The sequence below is a fragment of the Xiphophorus maculatus genome, chromosome 15, assembly GCF_002775205.1.
Source record: "Xiphophorus maculatus strain JP 163 A chromosome 15, X_maculatus-5.0-male, whole genome shotgun sequence".
Lineage (NCBI taxonomy): Eukaryota > Metazoa > Chordata > Actinopteri > Cyprinodontiformes > Poeciliidae > Xiphophorus > Xiphophorus maculatus.
In genome coordinates this window covers 334,028-352,469 of record NC_036457.1, presented here as the reverse complement: position 1 = coordinate 352,469, position 18,442 = coordinate 334,028, and the positions used below count along the sequence as shown (strand labels likewise).

The window sequence follows — 18,442 nt, the reverse complement described above, 5'->3', positions numbered from 1 at the left end:
TCTGGTGTGGATGTGGACGTGATGTTGTGCCATGTGTGGGTTTTGTTCTGCTCCCACATTGGAAATAAATGATAAAAATTACAACAAAAGATAAAAACTGTCATAAAAAGTCTTGTTGTATCTTCTGCTTTGTGCCAAGAGTCTACTCTGGTTTTAATTTCTCTTTAGTCTTTTGCTTTCTGTTTGTCATATGATGACATTAACATTTTGTAATTCAGGAAAATACACTGTAATTCCAGAAGTGAAAAAACTCAACTTGCATATTGCACTGCAAAAACACAAAATCTTACCAAGTATTATTTGTCTAGTTTCCAATGTAGATATCTTAGTGCACTTGTCTTGACAAATATTTATTATCTTCTTGCTTTTTTGTTCCACCTCGATGCTTCAGATCATCAAATACATTTTAAAATCAGTCAAATTTCACCAGAGAAAAACAAAATGCGTTTTTTTCTAATACAAATGAAAAATAATATTCAAACCAACCTGGCCCTGTGTGAAACTATAATTCATAAAATAACTGATCATTTATCGGATTCTCCATGTCAAGAGGAACCAGCAGCCCAGACACACCCAAACCTTACACTGCAAAAACACAAAAGTATTTTTATCTGGTTTCTAATGCAAATATTTTAATACGCTTGAAATAAGACAAAAACTAACTTAAAAGTAACTTTTCAGCAAGAAATATAAGATTGTTTTAAGTAAACATAATTGTACAAAGAAGAGTGAGTCAAAATTCCCATAAAATGTTAGATTGTTGCCTTTTTCCCCTTAATAAATGAAATAATTATTTGAAAACCGATTTCTATATTTACTCTAGTTATCTTAGTCTGATATTAAAATTTTTTGATGTTCTGAAGCATTTAAGCGTAACAAAAAAGCAAAAAGAGAAGAAATATTCTTCAAGACACAATTTAAGAGTAAAAATGTGTTAATTAAACATAAAAAAAATATCTTTTTTATTTTACTGTAAATGTTAAATAGAAAATTGCATATAAAATAATACAGTAACAATATGTTATCGCTTAATGTCTCAAAAGTGTAATGCACATTTTTTTTTAATGTTTAAAAGTTTGCCTTTAAGTTTTTCAGAACAATTTATTTCTAAAGTGAACTTTTTTAAAATTTGCATACTTAACATTACATCTGTCAAGCAATTAAAAAACATTTAAGTATGAAAATAGATTGAAATATTTCTGATACTCAATAAACTAAGACTGAACTGAATGTAGCCGGAAACTCACTTTTGTTTAGTTTTGTCAACACATTTTTCTTTTTGCAGACATTGTTTAAATAAAAGATTAAAGCAGAAAACTGACAATAAGTTGTTTTTTTATGTGGAAATAAAAACCTCAGTTAAATAAATTACGGCGGTGAAGGAGTCATGATGTGGGCTTAAGCTTATAAAAACACTGTCACAATCTCTTTCTATAGGATTTCACAAAATAATGTTCCCTGGTTTTAAACTCAGTACAAATAACTGAGTTTAAGACCATCTCATTTATAAAAATTAAAATAAATCAGACGCAGAGTTTAAAGTGAACATGCCTGAGCATGTCTGTCGTTGCTCCCTTTGAAACCTATTTACAGCTTTCGTTTTTACGCAGAGAAACGTATTAAACAAGTGCTGCCTTTCCTATTGTTTGCTCTTCAAACAGGGTGGAGTCGAGCAATTAGCGGTACCTGCCATGGCAGGCTCCAAAACAAACGGAAAAACTTCAAACTCGATCAGATTCAGCCGCATTTTTATGAAAAACAAGCAAGTTTGTGGACAAAAAGCTCAAGTTTTTCTGAAAAAAAAGAAAGAAATTGGAGTAATGTAGGAGTCCTTAAACATCTAATGTTAAATTTGAGCTGCAGTGTGTTTCGGTCTGCAGTGTGTGCTTAGTGACTGGGTGTGTGTGTGTGTTTGGGTCCGTATCCATGTGTGTCTCCGTCTTGGAGGCGATCCCGTCCTGCAGGCAGATCCTGCTTCTTACATTTACTTTAGTCTAGTGAGGAAGCCAAACGCTCTCCAGCCGCACCAGAGGGAAAGAAGAAGAAGAAGAAGAAACAATTTAAACAGTTTTAAATGGATTATGTTTTACTTTGTGTCATAATTCATGGGCAAAATTAGCTAAAGATTACAAACATGGAGTTTAGAGAGGTCCATTTCTCTGACGTAGGTGAGTGATTGGTGTGCTTGTACCGATATAATCCACATCAACAGTCCAGTTTATCATTTTCAACTTTTAATTTTACTCAGGTTTGAGCATTTTTGTGCCATGAGTGCTGAAATAATCAACACTCATGATGTCAAGTTTGCAATGAGGCGTAACTAGGATGTTTGCTTAAGGATTTTTAGTAGATATTGTTAGTTTTGCAGAACTGGAAATCACAGCACATGAACGTATCTATCACATGTTGCATCATATTCATACCAGATATCATAAAACATGTGAATAATACTCTATTTACTTCTCTTTTTTAACAGTGGAGCATGAACAGATCCAGAAAAGGACATTTACCAACTGGATAAACGCTCAGCTTGCCAAGGTTTGTTGGAAATCGTGATTATTTTTTTGTGTCAAGATCACAAAAACGTTTTCTAGAGAAATCTGCAGAGTTTGTGTTACATTTGAATCCTAAAGTACATATTGGATCTGCGGTCCATTGCTCTTTTCTGCATTTGGATTTAAAAAACAGCCTATTTGTTAATGTGGAGCATGACATCCTGTGTCAGAACAAACCAGTGCATGTCTCCTTGCTGATCCTGATCCGTTGCTAAGCTGAACAAAGCTGCGTTTGGAGCTCGGCTCGCTGACTCACCGGAGTCAGAGATCAGTGAAGCAACTCGTGCCGACTCCCTTTGGACGGAGACGCCGAGCTGCTGACATGGAACGGGAGTATTAATAGAGCTTCTGTGGAGCAGAACGGGATGTAATGTGAGCCCAGACCCTTCATAACTACATGTAACACTGACTGAGCTCATGACCTGCAACCTGCTTAGGTTCAGAAACTGGAAGCTGTTTCTGTCGGCAGCTCAACGCTCAGCGCTGACGTCAGACAAAAGGCTGAAAGAACCAGGAAATATTTATGTTTTAGGGTTTTTGTTGGCCTTCACATTGAAAGTTATGCTTTCACTTTCTCTCCTTCCATGGGGCAACAAATCAGTTTCTGTTCTCCTGCACTCTAAAAAGAAATTAGTTGAACCAACTTAACTAAACTGCTTCATTAGTTAACAAGTAATTCAATTAAGTTTAACCAACCTAATTTATTAAGTTGAACCAACTCAATAAATTAATTTTGTCCATTAAGTTGGATAAACTTAGTTGAATTACTTGTTTCCAATTGAAGCAATTCAATTAAGTCAGTTTTCAGTTTGAAAAACTAAAATAACATGTCAAAAAACATTTAAAATAATTAAAATTTTAGTTGTATTTTAAGTACAATGTAAGTGATAATGTCATTTTGAACATTTTAGGTTTTTAGTTTGGAACCACTTAAACCAGGAGTGTCCAAATTTTTGCCAAGTGGGCCAAAATTGCAGACTCCAAAGTCCAAAACCAAACCTAAAATCAAGCAAATGAAGTAGTGGAATATTTATTGCAGATCCGAAACTTGAAAGGTATTTTTATGATGATGTATTAGGGCCATTGCAGATATGAACAAAGGAGTACATTTCTTCCAAAAACTCAGAAATTTTCCAGAAAACTTGTAAATTTTCTAAACAAATTTTTAATAGAAGATTTTTGACATTTGAAATTCAGAAATTTCCACCTTTCTTTTTCTTCAGAACATTTCTGACATTAATCTAAAAATGTTATTTTTTTCTAGCAAATTTCCTTGTTTTTTCTAGAAATTTTCTGAGATGAGTTTTTTTTGGCTAAAATGTAGTGGGTTAGGGTTAGGGTAATGAAATAAGTTATAAAAATGTAGTAAATTGAGTTGGTCAGACATTGGATATGAAACTGGCGTTGAAATCAATTGTTTCAAGAAAAGTTGAAGTAAAAAGTTTCTTTAAGTTAATTGAACACAAAAAGTAAGTTGTCATCAGTAAACCATTTTTTAAAATGTAGATTAATGTAAATAAATCCATTAGATGAACAACAGCCCACAACATTTTTTAGAGTGTATAGTACCTTACTGTGTAGCAGCTTTCACTATTTCCCAGAATGCTTAGCGGCGTGTGTTAGTGTGTTACATTGATGTGACTCTTGTGTTTTATTAAAGCAAAGCTTGAGGATAATGTTCTGTTCACACTAAATGTTTTGAAATTTAGTGTAGACTAAATTTCAGTTTAGTCCACAGTGTCCAACTGTGGACAACCTCTTTAAATGTTTTAAAGAGGTTGAGCTGAATTTAGTAAAATTCATTATCAGATCAGAGATTTTGTTCATGCAATTTGAAACAATAGTTTAAATTATTTTAACATAACATAAGTATTTTAACTTGATATTGTGAGTGAAACAATAGAGAAATGTGTCTCTTTAACCAGGTGAGGGCAGTTTTTTTTTTTAACTTGCATATTGTGAAATAATTATTTGGTTTAAATGGCAGCACTAAGTTAAAACTCACAATTCAAAATTAATTAACTTAAAAAACAATGTTTAGATAACTTGACTCCTGTTGTTAAATCAACTTCATGAAGTTTAATTTCTGAGTTAAAACCAAAAGAATTTTCTTGTTGACTTTAGTTGCATTTTCAAGGCAGCAGGTGGACTTTCATTTTCAAGTTAAACCACCTTCCAGTGTTTTACAGTGTAAGCTGAAAGTTCACTTCTTACTGGTCCAGCATGTTTTTATTTAACGCTTTCAGAGATGTTCACCTTCCTACGTGTCGGACTTATTTTCGGACCTCAGCGATGGTTCACGGCTTCTGGACCTGTTGGAAGTGATGAGCGGTCAGTCGATGGTGAGGAATGACTCCTCAATGACTCCAAAATACAACATGAGTTCAGAGCTAATGCTACAAGAAAATGTCCTAAAATGTGCTGAAGCTGCTAATTTGTTTTTCCAGAAAAGACAAAGAGGTCGAGGAGTTTTCCAGCAGAGGGCCAACGTTGAGACGGCTCTGGACTTTCTCAAGAAAAAATCTGTAAGTTTATTAAAATTTTATTTCACAAAAACATTGCAACACAACAATTCAGAGAAGTGACTGAGGGTGTTAGCAGAACACATGTGCAGGGGCGTGTCTAGATTTCTTTTCTGTCTGGGACCTGGCAGCGGATGAACTGTAGAAAGGTGGCACAATGAAATTGTAATTTCTTTTAAATGCACTGCAGTTTTAAAATACAATAAACAGTGGGCCAAAATTGGAATAATTATTTACCCAAACAAAAGCAGAGGTAGACTATATGAGATTTCGTTTCTTCATACTGCTCCTATTAATTTAAAACATGTGTTTATGCCAACATGTAATATGTTAATTTTAAATGGTAAAAGAATGAAATATGTGGAGCTTTTTTAGCATGTGAAATAGATTTGTTCATTATTATGGCTTAGGGTTAGCGCTTCTTAGCTTAGCATAGCTTAACTGGACAAGGTTTCCTGCAAAAAACTGGCTAAGCCCGGTGGTTGGGTGCTAGGTCATGTTTTTGAGTTAAAAAATGTTTAAAGTTGACAGGAAATTTTAAAATACCACTTGATAATTATGTGTCATTGAAAGATTGGAAGATTATTGGAAGATTGGAAGACCTGAACTATAAAATCTTTAAAAATGCAAACATTTTTAAAAAACTTTAATAAATAGCAATGCTTAGCCTGGTGGGGTCACAAGTAAAGTCTGGTGGCCCGGCAGGCTTATGATACTCTGGGGAAAACCCTGCTGTATACAACTCCATTTTTAGCACCGTTATGCTAACTATATTCAACTAATCAACTAAAAGTCATAATTAGTAAACCATTATACACTACAAATTGTAAACAACTGCTTAATTACCCACTTTCCTCCTTTATTAAGAGTTTTTTTTTGCAGTAGACTGGAGCTGCTTTTTAAAATTATTATTATTAAACATTATAAACATCAACCTGCCAATGGTCTTCAAAGAGGTTGAAGTTAACCACTTTGAAGATGTATTTAAAATAAATTTTAAAAAATGCTAATGACATCAAAACGAGCATTTCTGGTATCTACTGACATGGACTGTAGACAAAATGCTAATCTACAGTATGTATGATATGAACAAAGTCAGCCAAACTGATTTCAACCACATAAACTTCAATTTAAGATTAGAAAAAGAAAAATTAACCGTCATGCTAAGTAGAATCGTTTTGTGTTCAGATCAAGCTGGTGAACATAAACATCCCAGACATCATAGACGGACGTCCATCCATCATCCTTGGCCTTGTATGGACCATCATCCTCCGCTGTCACGTGAGCATAGCTATATTTTATTGTTTTATGCCATTTATTAATTGGTTTCAAGCCTTTTTTCCAACTCCAACATGTTTCAGATTGAGGAGTTGGCCAGTGCGTTGTCCTTTAGCTCCCGTCATTCCTCCCTGGACTCTATGTCGAGCCTGGACTCCTGGTCTGGCAGCCCGGTCCCGGCCAGTCCGGTCCCTGCTGGGCGGATATCACCTCTGCACAGGCACTTCCGTGTTTCTGCCAAAAAGGCCCTGCTCATGTGGGTCAGAGACCAATGCAAAAAGTAGGTTTAACACAAACAGACACTTTTATTTTTTTTGGGGTGTTAGTTTCTGTCTCTTTTGCTAGTTTATTCAGCAGGGGAAACAAGATAAGAAGTTTAAATAACTTGGACTATTGTGTCATCAAATACGGACTTTCTAATGCCCCTAGTAATTATATTTGGACAGTTGTAATTCTACATGTTATACTGTGAATTTAAAGGTCAAGGATGCTCTTAAATGGCCGGTTGTGACAGAATGTATTGATAAAACCCATTAACAAACTGTTAAAATATTAATAAATAGCTGTTTTTGCATTCAGTAAGTACTTAAAATGAAGTATTTACTTCATTTTAAGACGGTCGTTCACATTGATCAATCCCTCCAGGATTTTGTTATTGTTTAAGTGATTTTTTGCAATCAAAATCAGGGTTTCTCAAATGTATTTTATGAATTTGGCAGTATTTGTTCTTATGTATGACTGTAAATGCACATTTTTATTGCTCATTATATCAATCACAGAGTATAACTTGAAACCAAGTAAGGCTGAAGAAACAGCATTGTAGCAGAACAGAGCCAGCCCAAGGCATATGCAAATTTAGCAGTTGTTTAGGGCCTCCGCACCACCAGGGGGACCCCAAGAGGACCAAGCTAGAATGATAAAAAAATATATTTTTCAATAAATGGGATTGATTAATGCAATCTAAATGCTAATGCAAAAATTATTTCCATATTACTGTCATAGTTGGTACATAAATAGCAGATTGATCTCTTTTTGGTGCTACTGTTGGGCAAATACAAATAAACTTTCTATCTTGTTTACTGTAAATTTAGTGTTTATCAGCTGATGTTACTTTCAAATAATTAAAATATTATGGCTTTTCTTTTAGTTTGCTAGTCCTGTAAGGTTAAAATAAGCAGCAATAATAACACCAGTACAATGTAAGCTAATTAAATAATTATGCTAATGATAGCTTAGGAATGACGATGTTCAGATGTTGGTATGGGGGCCCCCGAATGAAAATATCCTTAGGGTCCCAAAAGGGCTTGTACCGGCCCTGTAGAAGAAGTAAGAAATGCTGCCACCTTCAGGAGGGAGTTAAAAATCACTTAAACCCAATGGATTTGGCTACTTTCGCAAAACAAATGTGCAATGAACTCAAAATTATGCATTAGTGCGAGAAAATGCGGGTGCCTGTTGATTTTGGGTGAATTTCCATAATCGCAAAGTTGTGAAAAACTGATTTACGGCTGTGACTCTGCGCAGGGTTCACTGCGCTGTCAATGTGAAAGACTTTAAGTCCAGCTGGAGAAGTGGGGAGGCCTTCCTGGCCATCCTCTGCTCGCTCCGACCAGAACTGGTGGATCTTTCACGGGTCCAGACCCGAAGCAACCAGGAGAACCTGGAGGAAGCGTTTCACCTGGCTGAGAGGGAACTCCACATTCCTCGCCTCCTGGAGCCCCAAGGTACGGCTGGATCAATGATGCTTTAATAACACATTAAAAAACTAACTAGACTGCAAAAACACAAAAACCTACCAAGTATTTCTATGTAGTTTCTACTGAAAATGTATGAGTTCACTTGAAATAAGACAAAATTAACTCAAAAGTAACATTTCAGCAACATATATAGAGGCGTGTTTAAGTTAATAATTTCTTAATATCGATAAGAAATTAACTTATCAATATAAATTAATAAAATAGATTTTATTAATAAATTCAATATTTTATTAGCACAATTGTAAAATTATGTAAAATATTCTAGAAAAAACTATGAAATTGCAACGTTTTTTGTAGACATTTTCTAAGCATAATCTCAAAATTTCTAAATTTTTTATTGATGATTTTTGACTTTACAAACTCAGATATTTCAAAGTTGTTTGTTTATTTTTTTTATTCTGATGTCAAGCTAAAAATTTGGGACTTTTCAAAGTTTCTCAAAAATGTCTTAGATTAAGCTCCGTTTTTTGGTGGATGTTTACTCCTTGTTTTCTATCTACAATGGCTGTGACATGGTGTCATAAATAAGTGCTTTGTAATGACAAAAAGTAATTTATTGTGGTTTAATTTGCCACTGAATTGCAGGGAGCTGGTTAATAGGCAGTTATTACATGGTTTATTTCTGCGATTTAAAGTTAAATGTTTCTAATTTTATATCTTATTGTTTGCATATCCTGTCTCCCATTTCTCCACATTTCAAAAACAATGTTTTAAAGTAACAACGTTACATTAATGATGATGGATTTTTTCAGATGTTGACGTTAAAGATCCGGATGAGAAGTCCATTATGACGTATGTAGTCCAGTTTCTGCAGTACTCCAATGATCTGCCATCGCCTGATGATCATCTGCAGGTAAATATTAAAACCTCTTTCAGTCAGCTTGTCCGCCTTATTGAATTAAAAAAATATATTTTAGATTTGGAGTTTGTACTTTTGCCCTGTTTTATCATTTTACCAATTAAATATCTTGAAATGTCAAGAAATGTCCACTAATCTGATTGGTGTGAGGAGAGAATTTTTATGATTTTCTTTTTGTAGCCAATCAGAACAGATTAAATTAGTTAAATAGTCGCTGTTCTGCATTATTAGTTGATAAATTTTAAGAAAGTTGTCAGTTCTTTCTCTCCGACCTTTCAGCTCATTTTCTCTTCCCTCTGACTCTGTCTTTCTCTGAACTGGTGGTGGTGGTGTAGCTGTTTCCTTTGGAGCAGCCTTCAGTTTTCTACCCTGAGAATTTGCATGCTCACTTCGCTCCAGCAGCTGCTATTTCACCATTACACCCGGTACATCTTTTTCTCTGCATTTGTCTACTCATTTCACATGTTATTTGGATGTATTCTCAAAGAAAACATAAGCAATATTGGGTTTATTTTGTCAGAAAATCTTTGTTATTCAGCTGCATTTGTGATTGTGCAGCAGAAACACTGCAATTCTCATAACTTGAAGTATAAAATTACAGGTGTCACCAAGCGAGCGAGCGCAGGATGCAACTCGTTGGCTGCAGCAGGCCTGTAAGGAGCTTTCAGAAACATGGACAGCTACAGAGGGATCAAATTATGCAGAAAAATATCAGGTAAGGCAATGCACCAAAACTTCTAGAATGTTTTAATGTTATATTTTATAGTAACTGAGGTTTTTTTCAGGTATACGAGAGCTTCACTGCTTCCTTTGCTGAGCAGAGGAGATCAGTTATGAAGCTCCTTGCAGCAGCAAGACGCCGCTCTGAACTAAATCAAGAACAGCAAGCTCTGAGGACAGCGTGGGATCGGCTGGAGGAAGAGGTAAGATAATCTGCTGTGTATATAAAGCTCCTGGTAGCGCCACTACAGCTTCACTTTGCTAATTAAATTAAGTTTTTTGCTTTAGTCTTAGATTTTTGGTGCAAAAAGGGAGAATATTATGTATTTTTCATACATAATGCCATTTTTTATCACAATTAAGCAACTATGTTACCATCAGCTGTTATAAAAATGCTACATATTAAACATGACTCAAAAGAAATTTGACTTCTTAATTTAAAGTCTTGAAATGGGGCGTCTGTCTCTTTAAGAAGCTCCTGCTCTTTCTGACACTCCGCCTTCAGGAAGTTATCACAACAATGTTCCTCCATTAAGCCTTTAAAATTGCTACTACAAGTGACTGGGAATATTATTCCAAACTGAAAAAGTTTGAAAAAAATCTAAATTTTGATTTGGGTGTTTTATTTTGTCATTGGGAAAAACATGCTAAGAAATAATTATTTTTAACGTAATTGTCACCGGTGCAAATATTACCAACAGTACGTCCGTGGAAATAAGTATCCTAACAACTCATTTAAAATAAATGTAACTGAAGCATATATTTTATCAGAGTTTTTATAGTCATGCAGTTAGTGTTGTATAACGTCCTTTTCCCATTCTGACTTTTTCCTCAGAATTCTGAGATTAAAGTCAAAATTCTAATTCTGTCAAAATCTAAGTAAATAACCAAACATTCTTAGGTGTATGTCGTTGCTGTTACTAGAGGAACATAATCACATAACAGTTTCTTTCTTCTTATAGGATTTGTAAACCTGCACTGGAAAATGTTTTTGTGATGGATTTGAGACTAGACTAGATTTGTTTGATCGTGTATAAACAATGTGATAATTCTGATACTGGGGAAAAATAGTCGGAATTCTGAGAAAAAGTCAGAATTCTGCCACAAATTTTAAAAATCAGAATTTTGAGAAATAAAAATCCGAATTCTAAGATTAAAGTTAAGATTACGAAAAAGTCAGAATTCTGATTAAAAGGTCACAGTTGTTAGAAAGTGTCATAAATGCTGCCAGAATTTGTAAAAAATCAGAATTTTGAGAAAAAAAATCAGAATTCTGAGACTGCAGTTACAATTGTTAGAAAAAAGTCAGAATTCTGGAAAAAAAAAAGTCTGAAATTTGAGATTAAAGTCAAAATTATTATTTTTGTTAGTGGCCCTAATTTATTTCTGTAATTTATTTCTCTATATGTGTTGAAAAAATGTTGCACCGAGTCTGTCCTTGTTCAGCTGTGGCGGTGTGAAGCAGACCTGGAGCAGAGTCTTCCTCCTCCTCTGAACTCAGTCGTGTTGTGGCTGCAGAGAGGAGAGGCGGCGCTGAAAGACGACGGCGAGATGACAAAAGGTCATGCAGAGGCCGCCAAACATGCAAGAGCAAAACAAGACCAACTAAAGGTAGTTTTATTTTAAAGCAGCAGAAACTGATACCAAGCATTCTGGAAAATGTATTAAATTAGCTGATTCTGTGTTTCAGACATTAATCAAGGAGATGAATCATTATGTGACGCTCACTGACTCGTTCCACAATGTTGATGATTCAGGGAGTATGACAGTGCCTTCAGAAAAGCTGGACGACATAAAAAACCGGTGTGTGAAATAATTTTTAAACTTTCACCAGACGACGTATAGAATTCATTATTAATTTGTTACATTTTCCTAATTTTAAAAAACAGTTTGACTGGCATCCGAGTCACCACAAAATATGAAATAATAAAGTTGGAATACAAGGAATCTCATCACACAGTCCTGGATCTTCTGGGAGTCGTCAAGTCAAAGGTCCAGTCCTGGAGAACTCCGTACGGATCTCAGCAGTCCGTTCAGGTTCTTCTGCTTGACTGGCATGTGAGTTCACATCTGAAAAAGCAACGAGTAACATTCCATCTAATATTTATTATTATTACTACAGCAAATCTCTGTTTCGGAAAACAGGACAGCTTTATTCTCCTGTTTGATGTTTGTCCAGGAAACAGTGGACCGCCGAGGGTTGCTCTTGATTCTGACTGATGCTCTGCAAAGCCTGAAGGGCAAGATGGACGTTTACACCAGCAAAGCTTCTCTAGGTATGAACTAGACATTTACTCAGAGGTGGTTAAATAGCCAACAGTTATAAAAGTGTGTAAATTAGTTACAGGCCAATGTTTTCAAGCCTCTATTTTTGTTAATTATTATGTTGATTTTGCATTTACTGTTAACAAAAAAACATGACCTATTATTCAAGATTCTTATTTTGCACGTTTTTGTACTTCCATTAGCTTCTAAGGCATCTCAAGCGCTTAAAAAAACGCCCACTTGTTTTTTGGTAATAATTTGTTGGTTTTTTTTTGGTGTTTGGAAAACAAATGGTTTCAAAAACTTCCTATGCCGATACCTAGCAACCCAGGCAGAGCTCCAGCATGTTTGGTCAGCTGGTTTTACTGCTGTATGTGCTGTACAATGGCTGCTGGAAAAGACAAGTGTTTTGTTGTTGGCCTACTATTCAGAAACCACATTCATGTTGATTGTGCAGGAGGCTCCACTTCTGTTTTTCAAAGCTGTGCTATTGTATAATTGCGCATCCTTTTGCAAATGGTACTTTTAGCCTGACAAAACAGCCTCATCAGCATGTTCCATTTTATTTAATATGGCTGTATGTGCATTTCAACATTACCCATTGTCATGAATTCATCGCAGCGTGTTATATTCATCTTTAAGATGTAATGCTTTATTTCCACAAACTCTTCTTTCCCAGGTGGAGATTTGCAGAGTGTCACTCGTCAAGTGAAGGAAGCAGAAAGCGAATCAGAGCTGGTCAAACAGATGACAGCGGCTGCTAAAGAAATGATGGAGAGAGTGGGGTTTGCATGGGACGTGTACAACAAGAACCTCACTTCCCTTGAGACATGGCTGGTGCAATCTTCAGCTGCAGAGACACGGGTAAGCTCAGTTAGATTATCCTGGAAATCTGTAATAGGAATAAAAATCCATCAAATTGGCTTTTGGTTCACTTTTCTCTAAACGTTGGCGTTGTAGGATATGAGCGAATGGAGTTCATGTCATGCTGGGTTGAATGAGGCGGGAAACTTCCTAATTGAAATAACAGAAGCTTCAATCAGCTCCACTTTGGTGGAGCAACTCAGCAAAGTCAACTTGCAGTGGGCCGAACGCATGAAGAAGACTGTGTTTGTAAGTGAGTTTTTGCACAAGGAGTAGTACAAATGATTACACATTACAAATGAGGAATGATATAAATGTTTTTCCTTTCTATAGGAAATACAGTCAGAACCTAAAGTTGGTTCCTCTTCTGTTATGATGTTGGATTCACTAACACAGGAGGCAGGTTTGCTCCTGAGACAGCCTCTGGAGGTAGCTTCAGTCCCTCTGAAGGCTGTCAGACAAAAACTACAGGTGAGCTAAATGTTAGACAAATAAAAAGGCAGATTTTTCAAAAAAGATCTGTAATGCTAAATTCACATTTTGTTTGTTTTTACTTCCATTTTGGGTCTCATCTGCTTTTAAAAACAAACCAAGCTCTTAAGAAAAATCACCCAGGTGGTTTTTGGTGTCTGGAAAATGAACTGTTTCAAAAACCTTCCAGATGTAACATCACAAATCAACTGGAACTGTCCCTTTACCTAGCAACCCAGTAAAGCCCTCCCTGTTTCCTAGCAACCTCAGGGGAGCTCCAGCATGCTTGGTCAGCTGGTTTTACCGCTGTATGCACTGTACAATGGCTGCTGGAAAAGTGTTTTGTTGTTGACTTACCATCCAGAAACCACTTGCTGCATACTTGCTGGTTGTGCAGGAGGCTCTACAAATGCTTTTCAAAGATGTACGGTTGTATAATTGCTTGCAGCCATCTTCATGTGCAAGCGTAAACAATGAGTTGGTGGGTGTGGCCAATTTAGATTTATACTAACAAAATGCCCTAAAACAGCTCATTCTGTAAAGAGCTCAAAATATGCAGAACTGACCAGACTAAAAACTTATCTAAGAATGACTTTGTGCAAAAAATTTAAAAACATATTCAGTGTTTCAATATTTATTTCAGGTCTGCTGTATTATTCCTCTCTTTTCTCTCTTTGTCAGTCCATGAGAACAAAGATCGGAGAGGTGGAGGCATCATCCAACATCCCTTCTGCAGACCTTCAAAAGGGCCAAAGAGAAAACCTTCAGCAAACTCTCCTAAAGGTAATGTGCAGAACTCAATCCTTCCTTATAGCTTCCCTTCAGATAAAGTTAATATGATGATTGCATCATATTAACTTGCAAAAGTATTTGTACTCCTCCTATGATTTATTGCACATGTTGTCACCTTACAACCACTTTAAAGTCAGAACTTCAATTCTGTGACAATCAATGTCAAAATCTGAATAAATAACCAAGCATTCTTAGGTGTGTGTATAAGTTTGTTTCAGGCCCAGTGGGTTGACTTCATTACAGACACATTCAGGTTCACTGGACTTATTCTAACGAAAGAGGAAATCAAGTTGGTGGTTAACATCAGTCCAATGGCTTCTGCCTCTAAACGTTAAATAAAATATAATAAATAACCCTAAAACTACAGAGCAATAGCTCCCAATGAGCAGTTAGCACCAGTTAGCCGTTGTAAAATTAAACGTAGCTAAAATGGACAACATTAATAATGATAACAGCTAAAACAAATACAATACATTGTAAAATTCCTCTAGTGTTTCATGAGGAAACACTAGAGGAATAAGTTGAAATATAATATTTCAACTTACAACCACTTGTTGCAGAACAACACAAATATTATATTTCAACTTAAGTTGAAATATAATATCAACTTAAGTTGAAATATAATATTTGTAAAGAAAACACGGAGCTGATGCTAATAGGTAGGAAAAGCAATAGAAAAACAGGAGGGGGGGCTGGGCTGTCGGGTACTGGTTGCTATGGTAACCACCAACTGCCAAGTGCTTACTGGAACTTCACACACCAGTAAATGTCAGGACAAACACCTTGAACAAATGAAATTCAAATAATAAGCAAATTTTGATAAACTTCACATCTTTAATATTGTTAAAATAAAACACCATTTGTGTGAATTATGATGCTAGCATATGGAAATGAGACCTCACGGTGGATAAACAACAATTCTGATTCTGTGGAAAAGAAAAAAAATTAAATTGTCAAAAAAAGTCTTTTTTTTTTTTTTACTTAAAAGAGGGCTGATTAGAAATTCACGCCACACTTTAGAATTGTTTTTGCTCCTAAAATTCTTATTTTCGGTTGCAGGTTGACAAAAGGTGAACAGATTTTATTGGTGTGGTCACTAATGCATCATTCTGTTTTATAAGGAGCTGGACTTTTAATCTCTTACGTCTTCATAGCAGCTTGTTGAGGCAGAAAGGTGCTGTGGGGCTCTGCAGAGAGCAGCGTCCCAACTCGAGGGGCGTGTGGCTGAACTTGATCACTGGAGCAGCGAAGCTCTGGACTGTTATGATCAGCTGATGGAAAGGAAACACAGAGGAGGACAGTCTGCTGCCAAAGTTAGTAACCACGAAAACATCTTCTTAAACCGTTTTGGACAGATGTGTGGGTTCTGGATTTGTTTGAAACTATCTACTTTAATGCATCTTTTAGGGGTTGATCTCTCGAGGGCTGCAGCTAGCGCAGCAAGTGGTTGCAGAGTCACAGCATCTGGAAGCTTTTGTTGCAGAACAACAGAAAACTTCTCCTTTGCAGACTTTCAGTACTGCTGACACGCAGGACAGGATTGCAGCCGCAATCTCCCAAAGCCAGGCAAGTTCAGCTCAATAGGGCTGCAACTAACAGTTATGTAATCATTATGGTTTATTGTGTATGTATTTTGGTTATTCTGGTCTTCCTGTGTCGTGTTGTCCACCTTTAATTGTTTCCACATGTCTCTTTTCTAATCTCTCCTATGTGGTTTTTTCTTTTCCATTTTGCGTCTTTTTCCACTTACCTGCTACCTCCTGTATCCCCCTTCGTGTCTTGGACTTGTAACAGATTAAACAACATTATGCCATTTTTTACTACTTCACTCTGGGCTTCATCCATCTACCTAAAGAAATCATGACAAATCATTTTAATTATGGATTAATCTATGAATTATTCTGACAATCGGATAAAAAAAGGCATTCTCCAGATTTTTCTTATGCAACATCAGAAATACAGTAAAAGATGCAACCAGTTGAAACAAATAATTCAGTTCCAGCAATTTTTTTATTGAAGAAATACATCAGCTTTTCTGCGTGACTTAACGTCAATACGGTGTAGGTATCATGTGTTGACTCATTTCTGGATTAAACGATTAGTAATTGGATAGCAAAAGGTGTTTAATAGATTTATTTTACAGAATTTGAACCAGGTGAAGCTAAAACTTTACATTTAGGATAGAAAAATCTATGCTGAAATCTTTAAGTGTTTCTTATACACTTTGTCTTAATTACTTATCTAAATACGCTGTTCTTTCAGCAGCTGGGCTATTTTTTAATCTGTATACTTGATTACTAAATTAGTTGACGATGATTAATCCTTTCAGTGCTACTGAATGAATAAAACTTAATTAGTTACTGCATGTCAGTAATTTGGAATGACATATTTTTTTATTTGTGTAGGAGACACTTGAAAAGTTTAGTTCCTGTGGTTTCAAGCAGCAAGTTGGAGACTTCTGTGAACGGATGCAACCAGTTGAAACTCTCCATCCAGACACTGGATCACACGTTCTGGCCAGAACCAAACAGATTGTAGATGTTAAACTGCAAACTCCAGAACTGATTCAGCTTCCTGATCAAGACAGGAAGGGCCATATAAAAATGAAAACAATCCCTCAACCTGTGATGGTTCCAGTCCTGCAGAGTCAAACCGAGAGTCCTGCAGCAGGATCGACAGAGATCAAGTCCAGAACAGCGTCGCAACCAAACACCACACAGGGACCAACACACACACAGCCGCCGCTCATGATCCACAGTGAGGTTCACTGCAAAGCCCAGTCCATGGCCAGGAGCCGACTGGAGAAGGCCAGGCTTCGTCTGCAGGGACGCATCCAGAAAGCCATGAAGTTATTCAGTGGCAGAGAGATGACTGAGTCACAAATCAAGAAAAAACAGGTTCAAGATCGATCAAATGCAGATTCTTTAATACAGTTCAGATTATATTGTGCCCTATGACTTTTGGTAATTTGTGCTATTATACTTTTTGAAATATTTAAGATTTAATGCAGATTTCAGCTAAATTGAAATACATTGAAATTCTGCAGAATTCCACGAAATTCAGCAAAAACTTTGCACTTTTTGATAGCTCACTACTTCTGCCTACTTCAACTTGTTGCTTATTGCTGTAAATGCTGGAAAAAGCTTATTTGTGTTGTCATATGCAAATTGTACTTGAAACTGGAACAACAGTATGAGGACGTACACTACAAAAATACAAAATCTTACCAAGTATTTAGGTCCAGTCAAAAACAACTTACAAGTAACTCAGCAAGATGTAGGAGTTTGTTTTAAGTCAATAATTCCTTAATGTTGATGAAAAAGTACTTGTTATAAGTGAAATAATCTGCCAGTGAAACAAGTACTTTTTCATCAATATTGACAAACTCCTATATATCTTAAGTTATTTGTACGTTTGTTGTGTCTAATTTTAAGTGTACTGAGATATTTTTACTTGGATCTAGACCAAAAATACTTGGTAATATTTTGTGTTTTTGCAGCGTATTTTTTAAATGTCTGATGTTTTGGTTTGTCAGGCTGTCAGTTTTGTTTGTGCGCCTGTCCAGCTGTGTGTTTTTCTGTGCAGAAAGCTCTAAACACTCTGCAGCCTGCCATGCTCGATGAGTTCCTGGGTGCAGCTGAAGCTTTCAGGGCCTTCTGTTCGGGGCCTCAGCTCCAGGACTTGGTGCTTCTCTCTGAGTCGGTCCGAAATCAGTGGGAGGTACGGCAGGAACTGGACAGAGTCTATACAAGACTGATTCTAACTACGGATGCAAACAATAATTGACTTACGATTAATTATTTGTTGATTAATGGTTTACTAGATTAAAATTAGTTTTCATTTTAAAATTAATTAGTTTCTATTAGCAGGGACGGCCCAAGGCTCCCTGGGGCCCTGAGTGAAATTTGGTTTTGGGGCCCTCTAGTTCTGCTAACAATGTGGACTGGCTGCAATCAGCAGTCCGATCATTAGATCATTCACACACCTGCTGTAAACTTATTGCATCTCTGGCAGTGCTGTTTACATTATATACATGTATAATATAGGATACATTTATTGGCCAATTGCTTTATCAACCAGTTGATTTCTGGGCGCCAATTTCCTTTATTTTGGGGGATCGTGATCGGCCGATACTTCCATGTGAAGCCCATCTTGTCCCCTAATCTTATCTTTGTCAGCAAAGGTTTAAAAATCAGTCTCTGTCCTCTTCTGCTCTACAGTGAGAGTTTTGACTGACAGACCGACCCACCAGGTCGGGTCTGAACGTTTACAGTTAACAATATTCACTCCACTGTTGCCAACTCACCGACTTTATTGCTATATTTAGTGACATTTCAAACAAAAAAATTCATATCAGCC

The 18,442-nt window shown here is 36.2% G+C and overlaps 1 protein-coding gene across 9 annotated transcripts in view; it reads left to right on the top strand.

Annotated features, from left to right (window-relative positions):
- LOC102237361 (nesprin-2-like) overlaps positions 1–18,442 on the top strand; it is a 127,349-nt gene that overhangs the window by 441 nt on the left and 108,466 nt on the right. For 6 of the 9 annotated variants that reach the window (XM_023348193.1, XM_023348201.1, XM_023348195.1 and 3 more), the window contains 22 exons: positions 2,477–2,538; positions 4,802–4,897; positions 5,003–5,080; positions 6,266–6,358; positions 6,439–6,635; positions 7,880–8,079; positions 8,865–8,965; positions 9,307–9,396; positions 9,573–9,686; positions 9,757–9,894; positions 11,138–11,302; positions 11,382–11,494; positions 11,581–11,749; positions 11,871–11,967; positions 12,636–12,820; positions 12,917–13,069; positions 13,154–13,291; positions 13,973–14,074; positions 15,238–15,396; positions 15,491–15,649; positions 16,489–16,980; positions 17,669–17,803. In XM_023348193.1, the coding sequence (XP_023203961.1) occupies positions 2,477–2,538; positions 4,802–4,897; positions 5,003–5,080; positions 6,266–6,358; positions 6,439–6,635; positions 7,880–8,079; positions 8,865–8,965; positions 9,307–9,396; positions 9,573–9,686; positions 9,757–9,894; positions 11,138–11,302; positions 11,382–11,494; positions 11,581–11,749; positions 11,871–11,967; positions 12,636–12,820; positions 12,917–13,069; positions 13,154–13,291; positions 13,973–14,074; positions 15,238–15,396; positions 15,491–15,649; positions 16,489–16,980; positions 17,669–17,803 (3,236 nt within the window). Of the gene's footprint in view, positions 1–2,007; positions 2,169–2,476; positions 2,539–4,801; positions 4,898–5,002; positions 5,081–6,265; positions 6,359–6,438; positions 6,636–7,879; positions 8,080–8,864; positions 8,966–9,306; positions 9,397–9,572; positions 9,687–9,756; positions 9,895–11,137; positions 11,303–11,381; positions 11,495–11,580; positions 11,750–11,870; positions 11,968–12,635; positions 12,821–12,916; positions 13,070–13,153; positions 13,292–13,972; positions 14,075–15,237; positions 15,397–15,490; positions 15,650–16,488; positions 16,981–17,668; positions 17,804–18,442 lie in introns of those variants that run through there. The other 3 variants (XM_023348198.1, XM_023348194.1, XM_023348199.1) reach the window with 3 other exon arrangements.